The sequence below is a fragment of the Odocoileus virginianus genome, chromosome 33 (genome assembly GCF_023699985.2).
Source record: "Odocoileus virginianus isolate 20LAN1187 ecotype Illinois chromosome 33, Ovbor_1.2, whole genome shotgun sequence".
NCBI classification, from domain to species: domain Eukaryota; kingdom Metazoa; phylum Chordata; class Mammalia; order Artiodactyla; family Cervidae; genus Odocoileus; species Odocoileus virginianus.
This window is the reverse complement of record NC_069706.1, coordinates 37,679,114-37,699,397: the sequence shown is the minus strand read 5'-3', so window position 1 is coordinate 37,699,397 and position 20,284 is coordinate 37,679,114. Positions and strand designations below refer to the sequence as shown.

Here is a 20,284-nt window from a genome sequence, read left to right as displayed (position 1 = left end):
CACCACCCCCCACCCCGAATTAGCCACTGGACCACCAGGGAAGTCCCTTAACTATTTTAGGTGTAGTTTGGTAAAGTCCATTCACAGCGTTGTGCAGCCATCACCTCCAGAGCTTTTTCATCTTGCAGAACTGAAGCTCTGTCCCCACTGAACACTAAACTCCCCATTCATTCCCTGTCTCCCCGGCGAAGTACCAGCCCTTCCACTTTCTGTCTCTGTGAACTTGACTCCGCCAGGGACCTCAGAGAATCAGACTCAGACAGGATTTGTGTTTTTGTGACCATGTGATTTCACTTAGTGTCTTTGTCCCCAGGGTTTATCGATGTTGTCACATGTGTCCAAATTTCCTTTTGTCTTTAAGGCTGAATAATGTCCCGTTGGACATGTCGGTGGGCCTCTGGCTTCCTAGGGCACTCTGAATAATGCTGCTGTGAACATGAACATGAGGGTATGAATCCCATCTCAGGACCCCGCTTTCAGTTCTCGTGGGCACAGACCCAAAAGTGGAACTGCTGAATCAGACGAGCATGTGTTTTCCGCCCCACTGTTTCCCAGAGGGGCTGCACCGTTTTCCATTCCCACCGCCAGCGTGTCTGTAAACGTCTCTGTCTGAGATAAACACTCTCGACCCCCTGAGTGAGTCTCCACCTCCCTGATGCAGCCTCTTGCCTGGTCTCCTAGTTTCCTAACCGGTCTCCCACAGTCACGCTGGCCCCTCCGCGACTCAGGCTTCATACGACAGCCAGTGATCCTGTTTCGAATTTGTGGTCCACATGTTGCCCTTCTGCTCACCACATCTCAGTGGTTCCCACTGCCCTGGGATCAGACCCAAGTTACACGACTGGTCTGGTTCGGCTGACCTGGTCTCTTCCCTTCTCCAGCCGCCTGTCAGTCCCTCGAAAGCACCTTGCCCCTTTTGCTTAGCTCACGCTGTTTCTTGGCTGGAATGCCATCCCCACCTCTCACCCACCCACCCACCCCGTCTGTTCCTGTGTTTTCAATCACCTGATGGTTGGGTTCATACCCACTGCAGCCCCAGACTGGACAGTGGGCAAGCAGACAAGCTTCCCATCCTGGGGAGCGGGGAGGGGAAGGGGCTGGGCCCATCTCCCTACACATGTCACCTTGCAACAAGGCCTCAGGCTTGAGACAGCTGTAGTTTTGTATATGTTAGAATGTTACTTGATTTCTGTCTGCATGTCCCACTACACTGTAAGCTCTACCAGGGAGGGCCTGTTTTCAACCCCCCCCCCCCCCAATAATTATTAAATGATGACAGTGCGCAAACACTGCCGCCTCTTTTTTAGAGGGCCCTGGCTGATTCAGGAACCAGCATGAAGCACTTCTGAAGGATGCCTGAAGTAGCCAGATCTGCCTTTTCACAGAAGATCCCCCCTGCAAGCATCTCTCTCCCTCCCCCGAGCCCCCATTAGACTGTAAAGGATGTAAGGGCCTAGGCGCCTAGCCTGCTGTTCGGGGTCACTCGTGTAGCTCCTTGTTGAGTGACTGGACTCCGAATTGGACCTCGGGGCATCAGGGGTGGCTTGCAACTTCAGGCAAACTCCAGTTACAGCGCGAGACCCCGCAGTCTTGGTGCTTAAGTACGATCGCACTTTGGGGTGTCGGGTGGAGCCTCTAGAGCCCAGAAGGCTGCTGACGTCAGTGGTCCCTTTCTACAGCGAGTGGCCCAGGATCGAAACTTTCCAGTGCGGCTTTTTCGGGTGTGTGTGGGGGGGGTGGGGGTGGGAGGGGTTCCCCTCCCGCGTCCCGGGGCCGGAGGAGGCGGCTCCCCACGGCCGGGCGCGGCGACGGCGGCCAGGGCGCCACCCCGGGGCGGGCGCGGCGCGGCGCGCGGACACGTCCCTCTGGCGGCCCCGCGCGCGCCGCGCCCGCCGGCTCCGCTCCGAGCGCTCCGGGCCGGGATCCCGCGGCCGCCGCGCCTGGAGCCCCGCCCCGCGCGCCGCGCCGCCGCCGGAGGCCGCCCGGAGCTGCGCGAACATGGCCGAGGTCGGCGAGGACGGCGGGGCCCGCGCCCTGTTGGCGCTGCGCTCGGCGCCCTGCAGCCCGGTGCTGTGCGCCGCGGCCTTCCCGCCCGCCGCGCCCGCCGCCGCCCCGTCGCCGCCGCCGCCCGCCCAGCCCCCGCCGCCCCCGCCGCCGCCGCCGGGCGCGATCGCGGGGGGCGCGGCGGGCGAGGCCCTGGTGGCCGCGGCCGCCGCCTCGGTGCGCCGGAGCCCCGGGCCCGCGCTGGCGCGCCTGGAGGGCCGCGAGTTCGAGTTCCTCATGCGGCAGCCCAGCGTCACCATCGGCCGCAATTCGTCGCAGGGCTCGGTGGACCTGAGCATGGGCCTGTCCAGCTTCATCTCGCGGCGCCACCTGCAGCTCAGCTTCCAGGAGCCGCACTTCTACCTGCGCTGCCTCGGCAAGAACGGCGTCTTCGTGGACGGGGCCTTCCAGCGGCGCGGCGCGCCAGCCCTGCAGTTGCCCAAGCAGTGAGTGCCGCGGCCCCCACCCCGGGGACGGTCCTCCGTCCGACCCCTGACGGTCGCCCTTGCTCCGCCTGGGCTTGGGGTCGCCCCCCGCCCCCCATCCCCGCCCGGAGATGGACAGGAGTCACCTCCTGACCCCAGCCTGCCTTGGGCTAGGGGCAGCCCCCAGCCCCCCATCGCGGGCGGGGCCTCAGGGTCGCCCTTGCCCCCCCCAGCAGAGCGTGGGGTCTCCCCGTCTCCTCCCGATCTGGACACGGGGCCTCTCTTGACCCCTGCCCTGCCTCGGCCCAGGGCATCGAGGGTCGCCCTTGTACCCCCCCAGGCCCCGGACACCAGGGACACCCCATCCCTGCCCCTTGTCTGGACTGCGGTCGCCCTCAAACGGACTGGCTGGAAGGGTGGACTGGCTGGAAGGGTTGCGCAAGAAGGTCTGCGGGGGTCCCTGGGGCTGGGGGGGGATGCCTGGAAGGCCAGGCCCCTTTCAACAGGGACTGGGTCTGAACTTGGGCCCAGAAGGGACAGCAGGAGAGTGGGCTGGGGTGGGGACAGGAAGTGTCCGCTCCTTGGTGTATCTGAGGACGCAGGTCAGGGGTCCCCATGACTGGGGGCATCCAGGGCACAGTTGGGGCTCTTGGGCAGGAGGGCACGTCCCAGCAGGGAGGCAGGGCAAGGAGAAGGGGACCCGCCAGGCTTGGGGGACAGGTAACCGATGCCCCGTGGGACTTGAGCAACACCCTCGTGTTCCCTGGCCCTTCCGGTTCCTGGCCTGCCTGGCCGCCCTACCCGGGAGGTCCTTGGTTTCTCCCATGTGTGGATCAGGAGAAACCCCATGTAGGCAGTCAGGCCGCGTTGGGCAGTTTCTTTTTCCCTGTAGTAGTTGCTTCTCCTCACCAGTGTTATGTTTCTGCAGCATGCTTGTGTTCCAGAGTTGTCTCTGACTAATTACTCTCACTTTTCTAAGCACCCTGGGTCCACAGGATTTTTGGTGGGGTGAGTCCCAGGGCCCAAAGCCTGTTTCTATAGCCTTCTCCCCTTTCTAAGATCTCAGCACGTTTGGTTGTTAAGTATTGTACTGAGAAATTTTCAACATCAGCAAGGACTTACTGGTGTTTAGGGCCTGGGGGGTCTGGGGGTGGGGGGGCAGGTAAAGCCGTAGACAAACTTTGTTTTCCAAACATGAAAGATATGTGTTTCTGTAAAGTCAGGACTTGATGAGTAACAGAGCTGTCTTCTCCAGTGATTGCTATGCCTCTCTTGTGTCTTTTCCACAACCTACACGCTCCCCATCCAGGCCATTAAGTGCATGCTGGGGCCAGCCCCTCCCCTGGTGAGAAAGTGACAGGTAAACAGCGCCTTTCGCCTCCCTGCCCTCTGGCCCTCGGAGGTCCGGTCTGCTAGGGCTTCTTTGTATAAATTCAGGTTCTGGAAGGGCGTCTGCCCAGCAGTCTGGTTTTCAGAGCTCCCTGCCCAGCCACTGAGTGAGTTCAGCCCTGGCGAGGCGAGGCTCACCGAGTCATGAATGCACTAGTATTTTCTCTAAGTCAAGGGGAAGAAATTTCAGCTGGACGAGTCCTTGGTTCACGCGCTGAATAGGCGAATCCCGGGCCCATTGTTTGTGAAACGTGACTGGCGATCAGGCTGCCTCCCTGGCCCTCGGAGCCAGCAGCCCGGACGGCCGCCCCTCTCTGGCCGGGGCCCTGCCCACGGCTCTCATCGGGCTGTTTTCAGATTCACTGCACTGGGCTGATGGAGAACTCATGGGAACAGGATGGGCACGCTGGCAGAGAAACCCCGAGCGGACGTCCGAGTCTGCCTTCCTGGGAGAGGGCAGTTGTTTCTGAAACGTCCAGGCCTGTGGACAGACGTGTCGCCAGCCTGCGTGGCTTTACGTTCTTTTTCCTTGAGGAAGCTCGACCCGGGTGGTTGCATCCACGGGACAGAGGGGCTGTTGAAAGTTGCTCTTTCGAGTCGGGGTCGGGAGCGTCGGCTCAGCACATGGAGAGCGGTCAGGCAGCCTTACTGAGCTCGGAGGAAGGAAGTTGGACGTGCGCACTTGGGTCACCTCGCGATGGGAAGTTCACTGCTGACTTTCAAAGAACGGCAGCGGCGAAGTCTGTTTCCTCTGAGGCCTCAGTGGCCGGTGTCGCCATGAGCGCTCAAAGCCGGGATGTCTCTCCATCATGCTTTTAGGGCGTGCTTACCCGAGGGGGGCTGCATCGCCCACAGCTTGTGGTGGGAGCTGCCTGAGACCCGGGGCTCTTCTTTGTGTGGGTTGTCCCACCGGGCACCCCTGTGTGCCGCCCCGCGCGCGCGCGCGCGCGCACACACACACACACATACACACACACACAACCCCCACCCCACCCCGCACACACAACCCAGCATACACATGCACCCCCCCACACACCCCCCCCAGCAGACACACGCACCCCTGCACACACACTGCCGCCCTGCGCGCGCGCACACACACACACACACACACACACCCTGGCAGGTACACACACACCCCAGCATACACATGCACCCCCCCACACACACACCCCAGCAGACACACGCACCCCTGCACACACACTGCCACCCTGCACGCACACACACACACACACACACACACCCCACCCCCCCTCACACACACCCCAGCATATACATGCACCCCCCACACACACACCCCCCAGCAGACACACGCACCCCTGCACACACACTGCCGCCCTGCGCGCGCACACACACAACACACACACACACCCTGGCACGTACACACACACCCCAGCATGCACACCCCCCCAGCACGCACACACACCCACACACACACACACTCCCCCCCGGCAGACACATGCACCCCTGCACACACACCGCCCCCCCACACATGTGCCGCCCCCCTGCGCACGCACACACACGCACCCCTCACAGCTCCCCAGACTGTCCGTTCTCTCCCTCCCCCGACTCAGGGATGCTTGAGGTGGAGAGGAAACCCAGAATGTACCCATCTTTGTGACTACGAGTAGGTTTTTCCAAAACTGAAATGAAACACTTTTGAAATTACTGGCAGGAGAAAAAAAAACTGCTTGTGACACCATTGGGGGCCGACCCCACTGGGTGACCATGTGAACTGTGGGGGGGTGTGGCACAGATGGTCCTGCCATGGCCCCTCCTCTGTGGGTCTCCGGGGGCCCCCAGGTCCCCAAGCCTGGGCTGGGTGCCCGTCAGCTTTACGTGGGGACGGGCCCGCCAGCGGTCGGTGTGTAAAAGCACAGTGTTTACACGTGTGTTTGTCGATGAGAAATCAGTGACTGAATCTGCAGCTCCCCCCGGGGGAGAAGAGGGTCCCCAAGACTCCGGGTTTCGAGGCGGGTGGTCGGCGGGCCTCTCCTGGGCCTGCGAGTGGACGCGCTTTGTGTGTGTGGCTGGAGGTCATCAGGCCAACAGATCTGGAGTTTGAATTGGATGGAACCTGTGAGCTAACGGAGGGGGACCCCATATGGCCTTGGGCTTGCTCTCTCGTCTCCCTGTTCCAACCGTCTTTCCCAAAAGTGTCATAAAATAAGCATGTGAACATGCGGATATGAGTTTTCACAGTAAAAGCGAGACTTCATTTGTGGCGGCTTCCATGGGTGGTGACATTGATGGGATTCGTTTTACTTTTCTGTGTGTCCCAAGTTTTCTGTGATGAGCATAGCTTTTTTTTTTTCTTTTGAAGAGTTTTCATTGCAGAAAGTTTCAAGCGTAGAGACGGAGTGGTTCCCCATGCCCATCGCCCAGCCCCCATGGCTGCCACGCTGTGGCCAAGCTCGTTTTATCTGCATCCCCACCCATCTCCCTCCCACCCACCCCCGCCACAAGTAGCAAGTGTCTCAACACTCCGTCTGTAAATATTTCAACAAAAGATAAAGATTCCTTTTTCAAAAAACCTAACCACAGTGTCATTATCACACGTAAAAAATTAATAACAATCTCTTTACTATCATCAGACTTCCAATGAGTGTTTGGATTTCCCTTCCCGTGGCGTGAATTGTTTTTTTTTTTCCTTTTCTTTTCTCACAGCGTGTTCATTTGAATCAGGAACCAAATCAGGTCCAGACGCTGTGATTGGCTGGCGTGTCTCTCACATCTCTTTCAAACTGCAGGCTCCGTCTCATTCCCGCTCCCCCCTCCCTCTCTTTTGTCCATGATGAAGAAACAGGGTCATTTGTCCCGTACACTTTCCCACGGTCTCTCTCCCCAGATTGGATTCCCGTGCTGTCCACTGACCGTGCCCTCTCCCCTGGCGTTCTGTAAATTGGTTGTCGGACCTGGGGGTTTGGTCAGGCTCAGGTCCGATGTTTTTTTTTTTTTGGCCAAGCCTGCCCTGTGGGCAGAGGCCGGGCAGGAAGCAGGCACGTGCCTGTCCGCCATGGAGCACTTCTGATGGGCGCTGCCCACGTCCCTCAGCCTGTTGTCCCCGTCCCCTGTTCTCCCGTCGTTGACGGTGGCCGCCAGCATGTGTCTGGGTCTGTGCTGATGCAGTCCACCCTCCGAGAGGCGTGTCGTGAACGGAGATGTTACGGATCATGGTCTCCACAGGCATCCCGTGATAAAAAGTAATTAATTGTAACCACCAAAGCATTTTACTACATAAATAATTTTTCAGGTGCTATGAAAACATACAGGCTTCCCAGCTGGCGCCTGTGGTAAGGAACCCGCCTGCTGATGCAGGAGACACAAGAGACACAGTTTCGATCCCAGGGTCGGAAGGGTCCCCTGGAGAAGGAAACGGCAACCCGCTCCAGTATGCTTGCCTGGAAAATCCCATGAAGAGAGGAACCTGGTGGGCTGCCGTCCATGGGGTCACGGAGAGTCAGACACGGCTGAGCTTGCCCACTGTGAACCCGTTCAGGACATACTTGCTCAGTGCTGTTCCAGCCGGTCACTGGGAGAATATTGAATTCGTTACTAACCATCTTATGGTAGTCACCAGGTTGAAATTATATTGAAATTAACGGGGGAACTCCCTAGACTTGGTGAGGACCGCAGGTGCGGGTAGAAGGCCTCAGGGCCCAGCATCCGAGGGAGGGCAGCTGGCTCCTGTCCCAGCCCACCGGGAGCCGCGGGGGCCCCCCAGACACGGTCCCTCCGTCCTGGGCGGCGGGGCAGGAGCAGGCCTACATGCGGAGCTGGGGGCGCCTTTGGGGCAGGGAGGGCATCAGGTCCCAGGGGTGAAGAGGTGAGACTTGACGGTGCTGGCTGTGTTTCCACGCAGAGAGGAGAGCGGTGGGCAGGGAGCAGGGCCATGTGCGGCTGTGTGTGGAGCCGGGGGGCCCACAGAGCCCCATGGACACGGTCATCAGGCCCGAACCCCGAAGACTGGGGCTGGGGGGCTGGGGAGGAAGAGATGCAGCCGAAAGGCCTCCTGAAGGAGGCGTGCTCTCATTGGGTGATGGAGCAGGCCAGGCACTGTGTGTCTGGAAGCTCTGGGCACGGTGCCCACGCGGAATGAAACTCAGGGGAGATGGGGGGAGGTGCTGTGGAAGGAACAGAGCTTTGGACTCCGGCTAGTCGCATCTGGATGGTGCAGTCGAAATATGTGGCATTTTCTCTAAGTAAAAGCTTTGTTGTGTGTTTCTCACTGCGCCCTCAGTCACAGCAGTCATGTCTGACTCTGTGTGACCCCATGGACCGTCGCCCACCAGGCTCCTCCGTCCATGGGATTGCCTAGGCAAGAATACTGGAGCGGGTTGCCAGGCCCTCCTCCAGGGGATCTTCCCAACCCAGGGATCAAGCCCACATCTCCTGCATCTTCTGCACGCAGGTGGACTCCTCACCTGTTGAGCCATCGGTTGGCAGTTATTGTGTTATGACGTATGCTAGTTCAAAGAATGTGTCTCGTTAAAAACTTACTTTAAAAAGGTTTGTAGGCGTGTATTTATAGCAAAGTGAGAGCTCGAGTGTTGAATCTGTGTTCCAGGAGTGAATTCACGTCGGCTGTTCTGAACTCATCACCCGTGTAAAAAAGTTTCTATAGTGTTTAAAAAAATCAATCTGTGGTAAGGATGGTTTTTGTTATGCAGTATGTGTTGAATTTATAATAAACTTATGAAAGTCTTCATCATTGATGAAGGAATGGAATTGGTAGGTGCTAAAGGAGTATTGAGTGGTGCTCATAGTACTTTTGAAAAAGACAGGGCTCTGTTCACAATTATGTGCTGGCATGAAAGGAAAGCATTTGATGTGTAGATACAGTAATTTACTATGTGCTGTTTCTGCATCTTGCGAATGTCAGGGGATAAACTTGCTAAGTTAATGACAACTCGAATTACAGCAATGCCTCATTTCCATAATTACCCTGCATTTAAAGCATTTCATATTAAAATGAGAGGGTTATATAAAATGCTTTTACTTTGATTTCCTGGAAAATAGGCCCTTGCATTTGTGACTTGTTACGAGATTTTGTAGTTCATTCTCGTGGCTTCTGTGGCTTCTCACGAGTTTCTAGTTTTCTGGTAAAAATGTTGCCGGTAGATCTGAAAAGAAAGACAGATGTAGTCTGCCTGCGTGCACAGTGTTCCATGGCCCCGGAAAGGGAGGCTCTGCTCCCGGCCTCTTGCTGGCTCAGCGGCCACCGGCCCGCACCTGCACCCTGGGGCCTGGCGGGCTCTGCCTGGGTGCGGGGTGAGCCTGTGGGGGGCTCGCTTCGCTTAGCCCTGAGGCTCAGGTGTGGGTGTTTGTTCTCGGTGACTCCTGTCCTTAGTCACCGGGGACGTGTTTAACTGTTTGTTTGCCGGGGAGCCCAGAGAACTCTTGTTTACACCGGGTGTGTGTGTATTACACTTGCCAGATTGGAAATTGCCCTGAGAAAATAAAGTTTATATATTTATTAATCTATTTAAAAACAGCAATAAGAGGCCTATTTCAAAAACAACTTTCTGTGAGAAAATAGCTCTGTCTCCCCAAACAAAAGAAACAAGGATGGATATTCATTTCTTGGTAAAGTCCTTCACATCTGCCTTGATTGATGCAAGACCGCTGACTCTCCCTGGCAGGCCTCTGCTTAGCATGTTGTGATACGTTATTTCACTTAAGTTTTCTGGGAAAGGGAGGAGAGTTTTCCAGTCTTTCTGCAAGTTGTGGGAGGTTTCCCATGCCTCTCCAGGACTGGACAGTAGTAGTTTCTTAAAGGTTAAGTGTAGGATGCGATCTGAAACCTCGTCCATGGACTTTGGGTAAAACCCCTGAGCATTAAAACCGGTTGCCCTCTCTTGGGTGATTTCGTAGCCTCCTGCTTTGGTCATTGAGGAAAATACCGATTGAATCATGCAGACGTAATGTCAACATGGGAAATGGCAACCCACTCCAGTACTCTTGCCTAGAAAATTACATGGATGGAGGAGTCTGGTGGGCTACAGTCCACGGGGTCACAAAGAGTCGGACAGGACTGAGCGACTTCACTTTCACTTTCAAGGTCAACATATCTTAATATACAAATGTTTTGTTTCTGTTCTATTGTTAGTTACTTTTGATTCACTTGAACCCAATAACTCATGTCTTTGAAAATAGAAATATTTGAAAGGATCAGTCTTTCTGATGTAGTTTAATTTTGCCCTAAAAGTTGAGTGAGAGCGCGTTTTGTTGAAATAAAAAAGTCAGTTTTGCTGTCAGCCTTCCTTAGCATCTTGTGCCATGATTCGGCTTGAATCTCAGTGTTTTCGTGCGTGCGGTCAGTTTCTGGTTAGTTCAGGTGGAGTTGCCCAGCCCACCAGTGACTCCTGCTCCTTCCCCGCCCCTGGAGGGGTGCTGTGGGGTCCCTCGGGGGGCTCCCTGCCTTGCCCTCCAGCTGTGGCCGCGGACCCACCAGGAAATGGGAGAGCGAGGCCAGCGGTGATGGAGTGACTCAGCCCTCTCGGACGTCAGGGGCAACATGGGGCTTTATGGCATTATTCTTCGTTTGGGATTTTTCATGAACCCTCTCTAAGCACACTTGTAGAACAAGACTGGGCCCCTTTTGGTGGATGTAAACCTTCCTTCCTTATCTCCCCCTCCCATCTCCTCTCAGTGGGTGTCTCTTTCCTTCCCCCCAGTAGCTCGCTATCACACACAGCATCAGGCCCATCTTCTGTCCCATCCTGGAAAGGCTTTGCCTGTCGTGGTTCGTGTCGGAAAAGCCCGAGGGTCTTGCTGTGTCTCTGGATGAGCGACTGTGACGTCAGATGTGCTGGGACCGCCCCCCGCCCCACATCGTCACCTTTCTCTGAGTCACAGATGTTCTGGGTGAGGGGCCAGTCTAGGTGCTGACCTGATGAGGCGAGCGTGCCATCGGCTGGGACCCGCAGTGTTGCATTAGGGGGTGGCTGCAGGGAGCCAGGCGTGGGTCCTGGAAAGCCTGCCCAGAAATCCCGTGCCCCCTCCCCGCCCCCATGTCTTGTTTGGATGCAGTTTACAGAGGAGGTTAGGGAGCCTCCTGTGAGTTACCAGGAAGCCTCAGCCGGAGCGTTAGTGAAAGGTGACCTGTAAACTTAGTGACGCTCCCAAGCCCACGTAGAAAGGATGTCAGAATGAAGCCTGATGCTTCTGATGACGGAGCGGCTGGCAGCAGACCGGCTGGAGCCCAGGGCCAGCGTGAAGAGGAGGACGGCCTGGTGGAAGCTTGTGCCCACCCCCCCCACCCCCCGAGGGAACGTAAATGTCTGGTCTGCTCGGCAGTTACGTGCCCCACACTGGGAACAGTGACTCATCGCGGCTGGAGGTAAACACCTTCGCTCAGAGTGCCCCGCTGGGTTGGACCCCCTGTGGACCAGGGACGCCTGCCGCCTGCAGCACCCAGCCCGCAGGGTGGCTGGACCAACTGTTGGGCTTTCTCAGCAGTTCAGTCCTTCCCTGGTGTGGCGCTATGAGCAGAGTGTCCAGGCCTGTCCCCGGGTGGCTGGGCAGGGATCTCCTGGCATCTGGAACGCTACAGCAGAAGAAGTGCCCAGCAGGACTGCCGGGTCCTGCATGCTGCTGGCACTTGAGATGTGGCTCATGTGACCAGAGAGCTGATTTTTTCTTTTTTTTTTTTGGCTGTTTTGTGTGGCATGTGGGATCTTAGTTTCCCAACCAGGAGTGAAACCCAGAGTCCCTGTAGTGGACTCAGGGGGCCCCAACCACTGAATAACCACTAAAAGCCCCTGAATTTTAATTTTTATTTTGCTTTTCAGTTTTTGCTGTCATTCAGTTGATAAGTCATGTCCAACTCCCTGTGACCCCGTGGACGGCAGTATGCCAGGCTTCCTGTCCTTCACCATCTCCCAGAGCTTACTCAAACTCATGTCCATTGAGTTGGTGATGCCATCCAACCATCTCATCCCTTGTCATCCCCTTCTCCTCCCGCCTTCAATCTTTCTCAGCATCAGGGCTTTTCCTAGTGAGTTGGCTCTTCACATCAGGGGGCCAAAGTATTGGGGTTTCAGCTTCAGCATCAGTCCTTCCAGTGAATAGTCAGGACTGATTTCCTTTAGGATGGACTGGTTGGATCTCCTTGCTGTCCAAGGCACTCTCAAGAGTCTTCTCCAACACAACAGCTCAAAAACATCAGTTCTCTGGTGCTCAGCCTTCTTTGTGGTACAGCTCTCACATCCGTCCTGGCCGGGTGTGGGGCTGTTCCCAGGCGGCCTTGGGGAGGTGGCAGGTCTGTGGGTGCCCAGGCCCCAGGGCGCAGCTGCCGCCTCAGTTTACTCCACTGGCCTCTGAGGCACACGTCTTGCTTCTGCCGTGTACCTGGAGGTGTGGGGGTGGGAAGGCCTGATCCAGAGCGTGGGGTCAGGTCGTGTGCAGGGCGAGTGGTCCTTCCGCAGAAGAGGACCCCCTTCAATGTCTGCTGCCCTGGACCAAAGCTAAGTCCAGATGGACGGCTTCTGTGTTTCCCTTCATTGCTTCAGTTCTTGAAGTCAGAGGAAGAAAGTCAGGGGATCTGAGACATGACTCCTGTGGGTGTAACAGACGAAGGCAAATTTGCAGCTTTGCAGGAAATTAACAGTGAAAACCCTCTCCCTGGCCCTTCGTAGCCCTGCATTTACGGTGCGTTGATTACGGACAGATCCCCTGCGAGTCCAGCTCCTTGAGGCTCGTGTTTGGGTTTCTGTCCTTGCATAATTTCCCTCCTTGCTGAGCAGGTAAGTGCCTGTCCAGAGTTGGAGTGGACACCTGCTTGGAGTGGGTGGCTCTGGTCTGTGTGCCTGTGAGGGGCCTGTGTGTTGAGCCGGCAGGACTTCCCAGGCCGGTCACATGCTGAGTGGATGCTGGTCCTCGCCCCTGTGGTCCGTGTGACCCTTTTGAGGATCTGGAGGTTCCTTGAGGGTGGCACTCACATGCGTGGCCCCTGGGACACTCCACGTCTGTGGAGCGGATCTGTGTACCTGACCTTGTGTGGCCTGCAGGTGGCTGGACTGGTCCGTTCCAACATCTTACAGGAAGTCCAAAGCAGTTGTTTCCGATCAGCAGTCAGAAAACTCTTCGAGTGGCCAGGCCAGGACCCAGGCGGGCACCGTCCAGTGTCACGTCCCCTCGTCCCCACCCCTTCATCGGCTCAGTCTGCACCAGGCCTGCGGGAGTCGTGTGGGGCCCTTTGATGGGCTTGTACCCAGGCCTCTTCCCCAGACTCCTGTTGGTCAGGTTTTCTTGGCGCTCGGCCACGCCCCCGTGTCCGCCTGCCAGGGCCGCGGGGTCCAGACTGAGAGCACGCGGCGCAGACGGTATGCTGCCGCCAGCATCACAGCCGGCACCTGCTGGTCCTCTTCACTAGGAGCCCCACGCTCCTTGTCACGTTTAATCCCGGGTGTTTATGGACTTGTCTGGGGGATGGGTAATGTGATGGGGACTTTTCCCCCGGGTTGTTTTCTAAAGGTCAGAGCTCACAGGTAGGGGAAGGGGGCCCTGTCCCTTCGCTCTGCAGTGTGTATTTCCCCAGAGTAAGCATGTGTCCACCGCCAGGTCTGGCCCTGAGTCCGGGCAGCGTCACAGAACCTGTTTTCCGGCGGCCCCCTTCCTGGTTCCGTCACCGGCCAGGCTGGGTCCAGGCTGGAGGCTGCGCCCCAGGCCCCGTCTCCACTGACCTTGATGCTCTTAAAAGAAAACAGGAGTCACTGTGTCGGAGGTACTCGATTTTCAGTCGGTCTGTCTGATTTGACGGTGTCCTGCTCGGGTTCTGGGGAGGTGTCTCTGGCTGGAGCGCTGGCCCGGGCCGCGTGCCCTTTCTGGGCGCCGCGCACACACCGCGTGGGCCTTCTCGAGGGGCCATGTGGCCATTAGGGTTTTGTGCTGTCGGGCTCTCCCACCAAATAGACTGGTGTTCTTGTGATTAGTAATCTCTGAGATTCAGTATTGGAATAAAACAGTAATTTTGAATCCAGCCACAGTTACCCCTTCTATAACAGTGTTTTAATTCACTCTTAGTGATGGGAGCTGGCTTGGCAGGGGCAGCGGCTGGGTCACCCCGGGCAGGACGTTGAGAAGCGGCCGGGCGGGCTCTCTGGTCTCACGCCAGCCTCGCATGTGTCCGACCATCACCGCGTCTGTCGGCCACAAACGGGGGCGCAGGGCACTTTGCAAAGGAAAAGCTGTGGCTTGGAGGCGGAAGCCCAGAACTGATGAAGTAACTCGTATGTACTGAGGAAGGTGCAGAGGACAGTGTAACGTGTCCCTGTTCATGTCATGTCTTTTCTTTCTTCCCCCAAGAGAAATGACAGGCCACAGGTGACTCTGGGGTCCTCTGAGTTCCCGAGACCCTTAGGAGTTTGACTGTGGTCCTTCGTGATACCTTCCCGACCCAGAGCCGTCTTCAGGTGACACTTGTGCGGTTGTGTGTTTGTGGGGAGGGGACTGACTTACATGAGTGGGGTCTTACCGTCAGTGTGTTTCCACGGCTGCAGAAGGAGTGCCTCACGGGCGAAATGGTCGGGTGCACGGCCGACCCTGTCTTCACGGCCCTGAGACCTGACCACTGCCCTTCCCGGCCCCTGGCCCCACCTTCCTCCCCCTGTCCCGGCTGCGCCTGCACTCAGCCCCCGCGTGCTCCCCGGCCTCAGCCGGGCATCCCTGCCTGCCCCTCGTCCCGTCTGGGGGCCCCAGGGGCCCTCTCCAAGCTGGACGTGGACGGAACCTGGAAGGTCACCCCCACGTCCCCTGCCCACACCCAGTGGCCTCTCAGGCCCGAGACCTTCGAATTCCCGTCCGATCCGGCCGCTCGTCGCCCACGTCAGCTGCTGAGTCCTCTGCCACGCTCTCCAAGGGTGACGAGTCCAGGCGACCCCGGGCTGGCCACCCTCAGCATCTCTGAGCGTCAGCTCGGGGTGTCAGCACATCCGCGCTGTCTGCAGCCTGCACCCCCCCACCTGCAGAGTTCCACGTGGACTCGTCCCCACGGACGCCCGGCTCCATGGCCCCGCCCACTTCACTGGCCGCGCGCCCACCCCTCCTGCTGTCCCCTGCCTGGCGCGCCCGTGGCCGCCCGTGGTGCTGCCCTGGGGCCGGGTGGGCCAGCACTGCGCGCTGTGCACTTCCCGTGGGATACACGTGTGTGCGGCTGCCTCACTGACCTGGAAGTCCTCAGGGTGAGGTCCGTGCATGGAAGCGTTTCTGCAGCAGTTTGTGGGGGTGTATCTGGGCCTGTTCCCTGCTGGCCTGCTGACCCTCAGCACACCCCGGAGGAGAGCTGGGTGGGGAGGGCCTCAGGGCTTGGAACCACCCTTAAAATAGTCCTGGCCTGACAGGCAGCCGCCCTGTTCACCCATCAGCAGGCTGACCCGGGCGGGCCCTGTCCTCCCCCATCCCCATCCAGGTCAGAATATAGGAGCGGGCAGCCTTTCCCTTCTCCAGGGGATCTTCCCAACCCAAGAATGGAACTGGGGTCTCCTGCCTTGCAAGCGGATTCTTGACCACCTGAGCTATGAGGCAAGCGCCACAGCCCCTTGTGGTCATCAGCTTCTCAGCCTTCACCGTTGATCATTTTCAGAAGTGTAATTTCATTTTTTTTCGCTGTCATTTAAGCAGCCAAGGGAGTTTGATGTGTTTTTAACAACTATTTCTAAAAATGGGTAAAAATTGTTAAAGCTGGTCACTTTTTTAAAGGCACCGATGAGGGTCTCTCTCTTTGGAGAACTTGTCTGTCCAGAGGCTCCATGACTGACGCGGTAGTTAATCCTCACCAGAGCAGAGGAGTTGAAAGTCTTGAATTCTCAAGCTTACTGGAGTTTCTCAGCCTGCATTATCTGGTTTTCTTAAAAGTCAAAATTCTTCAGCGTCACTTCTTTTCTGGAAGAGTCAGTTTTTAAAAGAAAGACCAAAAAAAAAAAGTACACGTTAGCTTAATGTCATGTATCTATGCAGCCTTTAGTATTTCAAACTTTTTGGAGTTAACATACGCAACCTGTGCTCATACAAACTTTGGAAAACGCAGAGATGTGAGGAGAAGAGCCCCGGACAGCTGCCCCCCGCAGAGGGGGCCGCTGTGGCATATTCAGCGTGTTCTCCTGTTTCCTTTTAAAAAAGAGAGAGACGCTAGAGCAGGGACTCTGCTGAAACTGCACATTTGCAATTTCACTGCTGCTGGGGAATTGGAATCCGTCTAGCCAGGGGCTCTAAAGCACCTTTTTTATGTTGCCTGTGTGGCTGAGTAGGTTAGGGCCCCGAGCCGGGAGTTGGTCTCTAAACAGAAGGGACGGTCCGGCAGAGTCTGGCCTCTGGACCTGGTCCCCTGTGGCTGGGACCAGTCAGGGGTGGGACTGCCTGCTCCTCCACCCCCAAGGGCCCCAGTTCCTAGCGACCAGATGAGATGAGGCTCATGGTAACCAAAACGCAGTCATTTCTCCTCTTCCTAGGTTGTTTTCAGCGTGGGGAAACGTGAGCGAGGGACGAGGCCCTGATGGGCCTGGTGGGGGACTCATCTCCGGGTGGAGTGTTGGAAGCCTTTGGGGGAGGGGCCGTTGCCCAGGCCGTAAATGCTGTAAATCCTGCCGACCGAGAGGTCAAGGTTGATCCTTGCTTCGCCTGCAGGGGCACCGCCCCACACAGACAGGACCCACTGTCCTGAGCACTTCTTGCAGGGTCTGTCTACAGATAATTTTACTGAAACTGATTAAATAACAGAGGTCATGAAAAATACAAGTAACTTAGCTGGTTATACCTTAACTGAACTCCATTGCGTTTTCTCTGTAAAAGTGAAAAGTAAAACTGAGGATCCCCTGCCTTTGTCCCCGTGGAGCCGAGATGCTGCGTGGCCCAGCTTGCAGACACCAGGGCGGTGCCCCCGGGTGGAGAGGCCGCCTCCAGCGGCAGGGAGAGACCACCTTCCCGGGAAGGCAGGTGCTGCCCAGACAGCAGAGGGGAGGGCGGGGCCCCTGGAGACCCAGAGGGGCTGGCCCCGTCGGGAGGGTGGGTACGGAGCCCTGAAGGGCGACCGGCTCCGTCTTTATTTCAGAGGAAACGGTTCTGAGGATAGGCCATCCAGGATAAACTGATGGGGCTGAGGCTGTAATTTACATAACAATTAAACCGGCTTAGTTTATCCCCGCATGGCTGAACACAGGCTTCTCCCGCGCACTCACTCGGCGTCATTAGCCTGTTGTATGACCCAGTTTCCCCAGAAGGGTCGTTTCTCCTCCTCGGTGCTAACGTCTGAGCGGAGACGTGGCCCCGGCTGGCGGGGGGCGGGGGTCCTGGAGCGGCCCGCAGGGGTTGGCGGGCCGTGGAGGGGGCGGTCCGTCAGTCCCCCCACCTCGCTATGCGCGTGCGCGCACTCAGCCCGCCAGCACCGCGCGGGGCTTGGAGAGCTGGACCGCCGCGGGGATGCAGGTGGCTCTCCTCCGCTCCCGGGGCGTCAGGGGTGAGCCCTGGGACAGGCCCGAGGCCTCTTCCCGGTGTGGTTTTCTCCGGGCTGGCTCAGGGTCTCCAAACAGCCCCGCTGCTTTGCGAACAGACGCCGCCTCCCTCCTGGGCTCCAGCTTCTGTCTGTCAGTGGCCCACAGTCAGCAAAGAAAGAGCACTCTTTTGGAAAGGGTTGGAAGGGTTAACATCTAAGCTGACCTCAGATTATCACAAGTGATCCTCTCAGGTTAGCACGGAATTTCACTCGACGGATGGGAAAGAGGCCATCAACGTGCAGCAAAGCGGAGTCACAGAGACACGTGCTTGGCTCAAGTGGTGTCAGCTTCTACCTGTGTGTGACTGGAGGGGTTCCTCCTGGACATCTGGTGAAGCTGCAGCAGCTGGGGGTGGGCCCCGGCCCACCCGGCTTGGGGGTGAAGGTGGCAGTGAGCTGCTGCTCCCAGGACAGAGGCTGGCGACCCGTGGGCTCCGGGTGGGCGCTGGGCAGCCGTGTCCCCAGGACGCGTCGTCCACGCTGTTGGTGCACGTGCGGCCCCCCCACCCGGACAGCCCCCGCCTCTGCCCTGCAGGGTGCTTCCCGCTCGGGGGGCCCTGTGCTGGGCCCGCTGCCCACTCCCTTCCGTCACGTCCGCCACATTGCCCAGCTCACAGGCCGTCTCCTTGGGGCCCTTGCCGGGCCTCCCCTGTCAGTGGACGCCTGGTGGACCCAGATGGCCCTGCCCGGGGCCCCGGGAACCACGCAGGCCTCACCCGCGTCCACCACACCCGCAGCAGCTGTTGCTTTTCGTGGCGGCCCCCGGGTGGCCTGCAAGACATCGTGCAGGGGGTAAAGTTTCAGGATTCCGTGCTGGGAAAAGGGAACTGATTTTCCGCCTCCGCGTTTGGATTGCCGGGCCCAGCGTCGTCCTGAGCATCTGAGCAGTGCCCACCTCCCCGTGATGCCAGCCGCTCACCTGCGGGTGGGGACGGGCCAGCAGGGGGTGGGCCCGGCAGGCCCGGGAGATACAGTGAGCTGCGTGGTGGTGGGCTGACTCAGCAGCAGGGGTTTTTTTAATGGCGTTTTAGTGTCAGATGTGTTCAGTCCTTAGTTTCGTCCCTGGAGGAGTTGGGAGGTCAGAGCTGCCCCGGGCTCCAGGGATGACCTCGGAGGAGTGAGGTGAGGTCACGGCCGCCTGAGCAAAGGTTCTGGGTTAAGGGGCGTTTCCTGCCTGGACCCCCACGCCGCTTCACGGGACAGCACATCCGTGGGGGGGGAGGGTGTTGACTGGTGTTTGGATCCGGGGCGGGGTGCCGGGGTTCCGTGCCAACTGCTGTGTGGCCCCCGTGATGGAAACGCCCAGCATGTCTCCTGCCTCCGGATGCCCGGTTCTTGGCCTTGGGGCTGCCCAGCAGCAAGAGGGGCCTGGCCCTGACGGTCCGCACCGCCGAGGCTGCTTTTGACGGACAGTCAGCCCAGAGCCTCTCCTCTGCCCAGGTGGAGCCACAGCGGTGTGCGTGCAGTCTCCCCGCGTCATCGTCTCCCTCGGTCGTTGCGGGTCCTCTCACGGCTGTGCCCTCGCTGGCCCTGCTCCATGTGGCTCCTCCTGGAGGTAGCGGGGCGTGTGCGTGTCGGGACGAGCCCGACGCCGCTGCTGCGTGGCCACGGCCCTCGCCCTTGGAGCAGCTGGAGTGTCCCCGGCTCAGAAGGGCCCAGAGAGCACTGAGCGGGCACCTCAGGCCTGACCGCCGCGTCGGGGACAGGTGGCCACGCTGGGACCGGAGCGCACGTCTCCTGGCCCTCCGCCAGCACTGCCGCTGTCTCTCCAAAAACAGGCTTTCCCGGGATGTCACGCCTAAGACAGGGTTCATGCGAGTCCAGTGTAAATCCCGCGCGGGCGGTGAGCTCCCGCCCTCCGCACCGGGCCGCTCCGCTGAAGGCAGGGCTGAGCCTGCCCGGGGCTGACGGGTGCGCCGTAGCAGTCAGGGGGCCAGGGTGTTGGAACAAACACGCCCGCGGCTCAAACGCAGCGGCTCCCGGGTGACGCGGTAGACTGCCGTCGGGCTCCCGAGGCCAGAGCCTGGGGCGCTTCAGGAGGGAGGTCGGGCGGCAGCGACGGGGCCTCGGGAGTTCTCCAGCAGGGCTGAGAAGTTTGAGGCGGCTCGTTCATGCTTATTCCTTCCTCGCCCCCCTCACGCGTGAGACAGGCCGGGAGGGTGAGAGCCGGGTGCGGTCCTGCAGCGCTGGGTGCTCACTGGGGAGTGCGCCTGCTTTGCGTGGAGCCGTGAGGGTCCTGTGAGCCGGGTCTGCTCGTGTGAAGGACTGAGTCACCCAGACTGATGACGGGGTGCCCTCTGCGGCAGGGGCTGGCCTTCGCGGGGGCATCTCAGCCCACCTGGCCCGCGTGTGCAGGACAGCCTCACCCGCGGTGGACGAGACAGGCCAGCGTCCGGCCGGCCATTTGCGGTCGGGGATGAGACCCGCCTGTTCCGCTCACACATCCTTGGAAGGAGTGCTGGCCGCTGACAAGCAGCCCGCCGCTCCGTGAGCTCTGGGCTCCTTCTCGTCATCTTGAAGATGGTCCTGTCTGCGCTGGGTTTAAGTGTGCTGGCTACCCGGCTTCTCCCTTCACAGCGGGGTTTTCTGTCCTCCCGCCTCGCTGACCTGCCCCTCTCCTAGACAGGTGATGTTTAGTTCTGTTTATGCTCCTGAGTGCGTTCAAACCCGTTTATGATTAAACACTGCTCAAACACCCAGGGGGAGATTTATTGACACAGTGGAGCACAGCCGATGGGGATGGCGTGCTGGGGGCTCACGTGAGTTGTCTCCGCCTTCTGTTTATTTCCAGTTGGCAAGAGATGACATTTATTTTTAAATTGTGCTCACAGCTCTGTTACTTCTGCAGAACTACAAACAAGGTTTCATTGTAACCCCACTGTAAGAAAATGGATGATGGTCAGTACCTCCAACCTCCCGGGCCCCCAGTGGCCAATGAACT

General features: G+C 58.5%; 1 protein-coding gene and 1 long non-coding RNA gene across 5 annotated transcripts in view; one reads left to right on the top strand and one right to left on the bottom strand.

Moving 5' to 3' along the window:
- FOXK1 (forkhead box K1) overlaps positions 1-20,284 on the top strand; it is a 211,597-nt gene that overhangs the window by 162,568 nt on the left and 28,745 nt on the right. The window contains exon 1 of one of the 4 annotated variants that reach the window (XM_070460495.1): positions 1,966-2,489. The exons of 2 other annotated variants lie outside the window; for them this stretch is intronic. In XM_070460495.1, the coding sequence (XP_070316596.1) occupies positions 1,999-2,489 (491 nt within the window). In that variant the 5' untranslated portion in view covers positions 1,966-1,998. Of the gene's footprint in view, positions 1-1,965; positions 2,490-20,284 lie in introns of those variants that run through there. One more of the 4 variants, XM_020874710.2, reaches the window with a different exon arrangement.
- Positions 15,429-17,145, bottom strand: LOC110125614 (uncharacterized). The gene is made up of 2 exons (XR_002310126.2): positions 17,030-17,145; positions 15,429-15,737 (listed from the first exon to the last, which is right to left on the bottom strand). It is a non-coding gene; the product is annotated as an uncharacterized lncRNA (long non-coding RNA).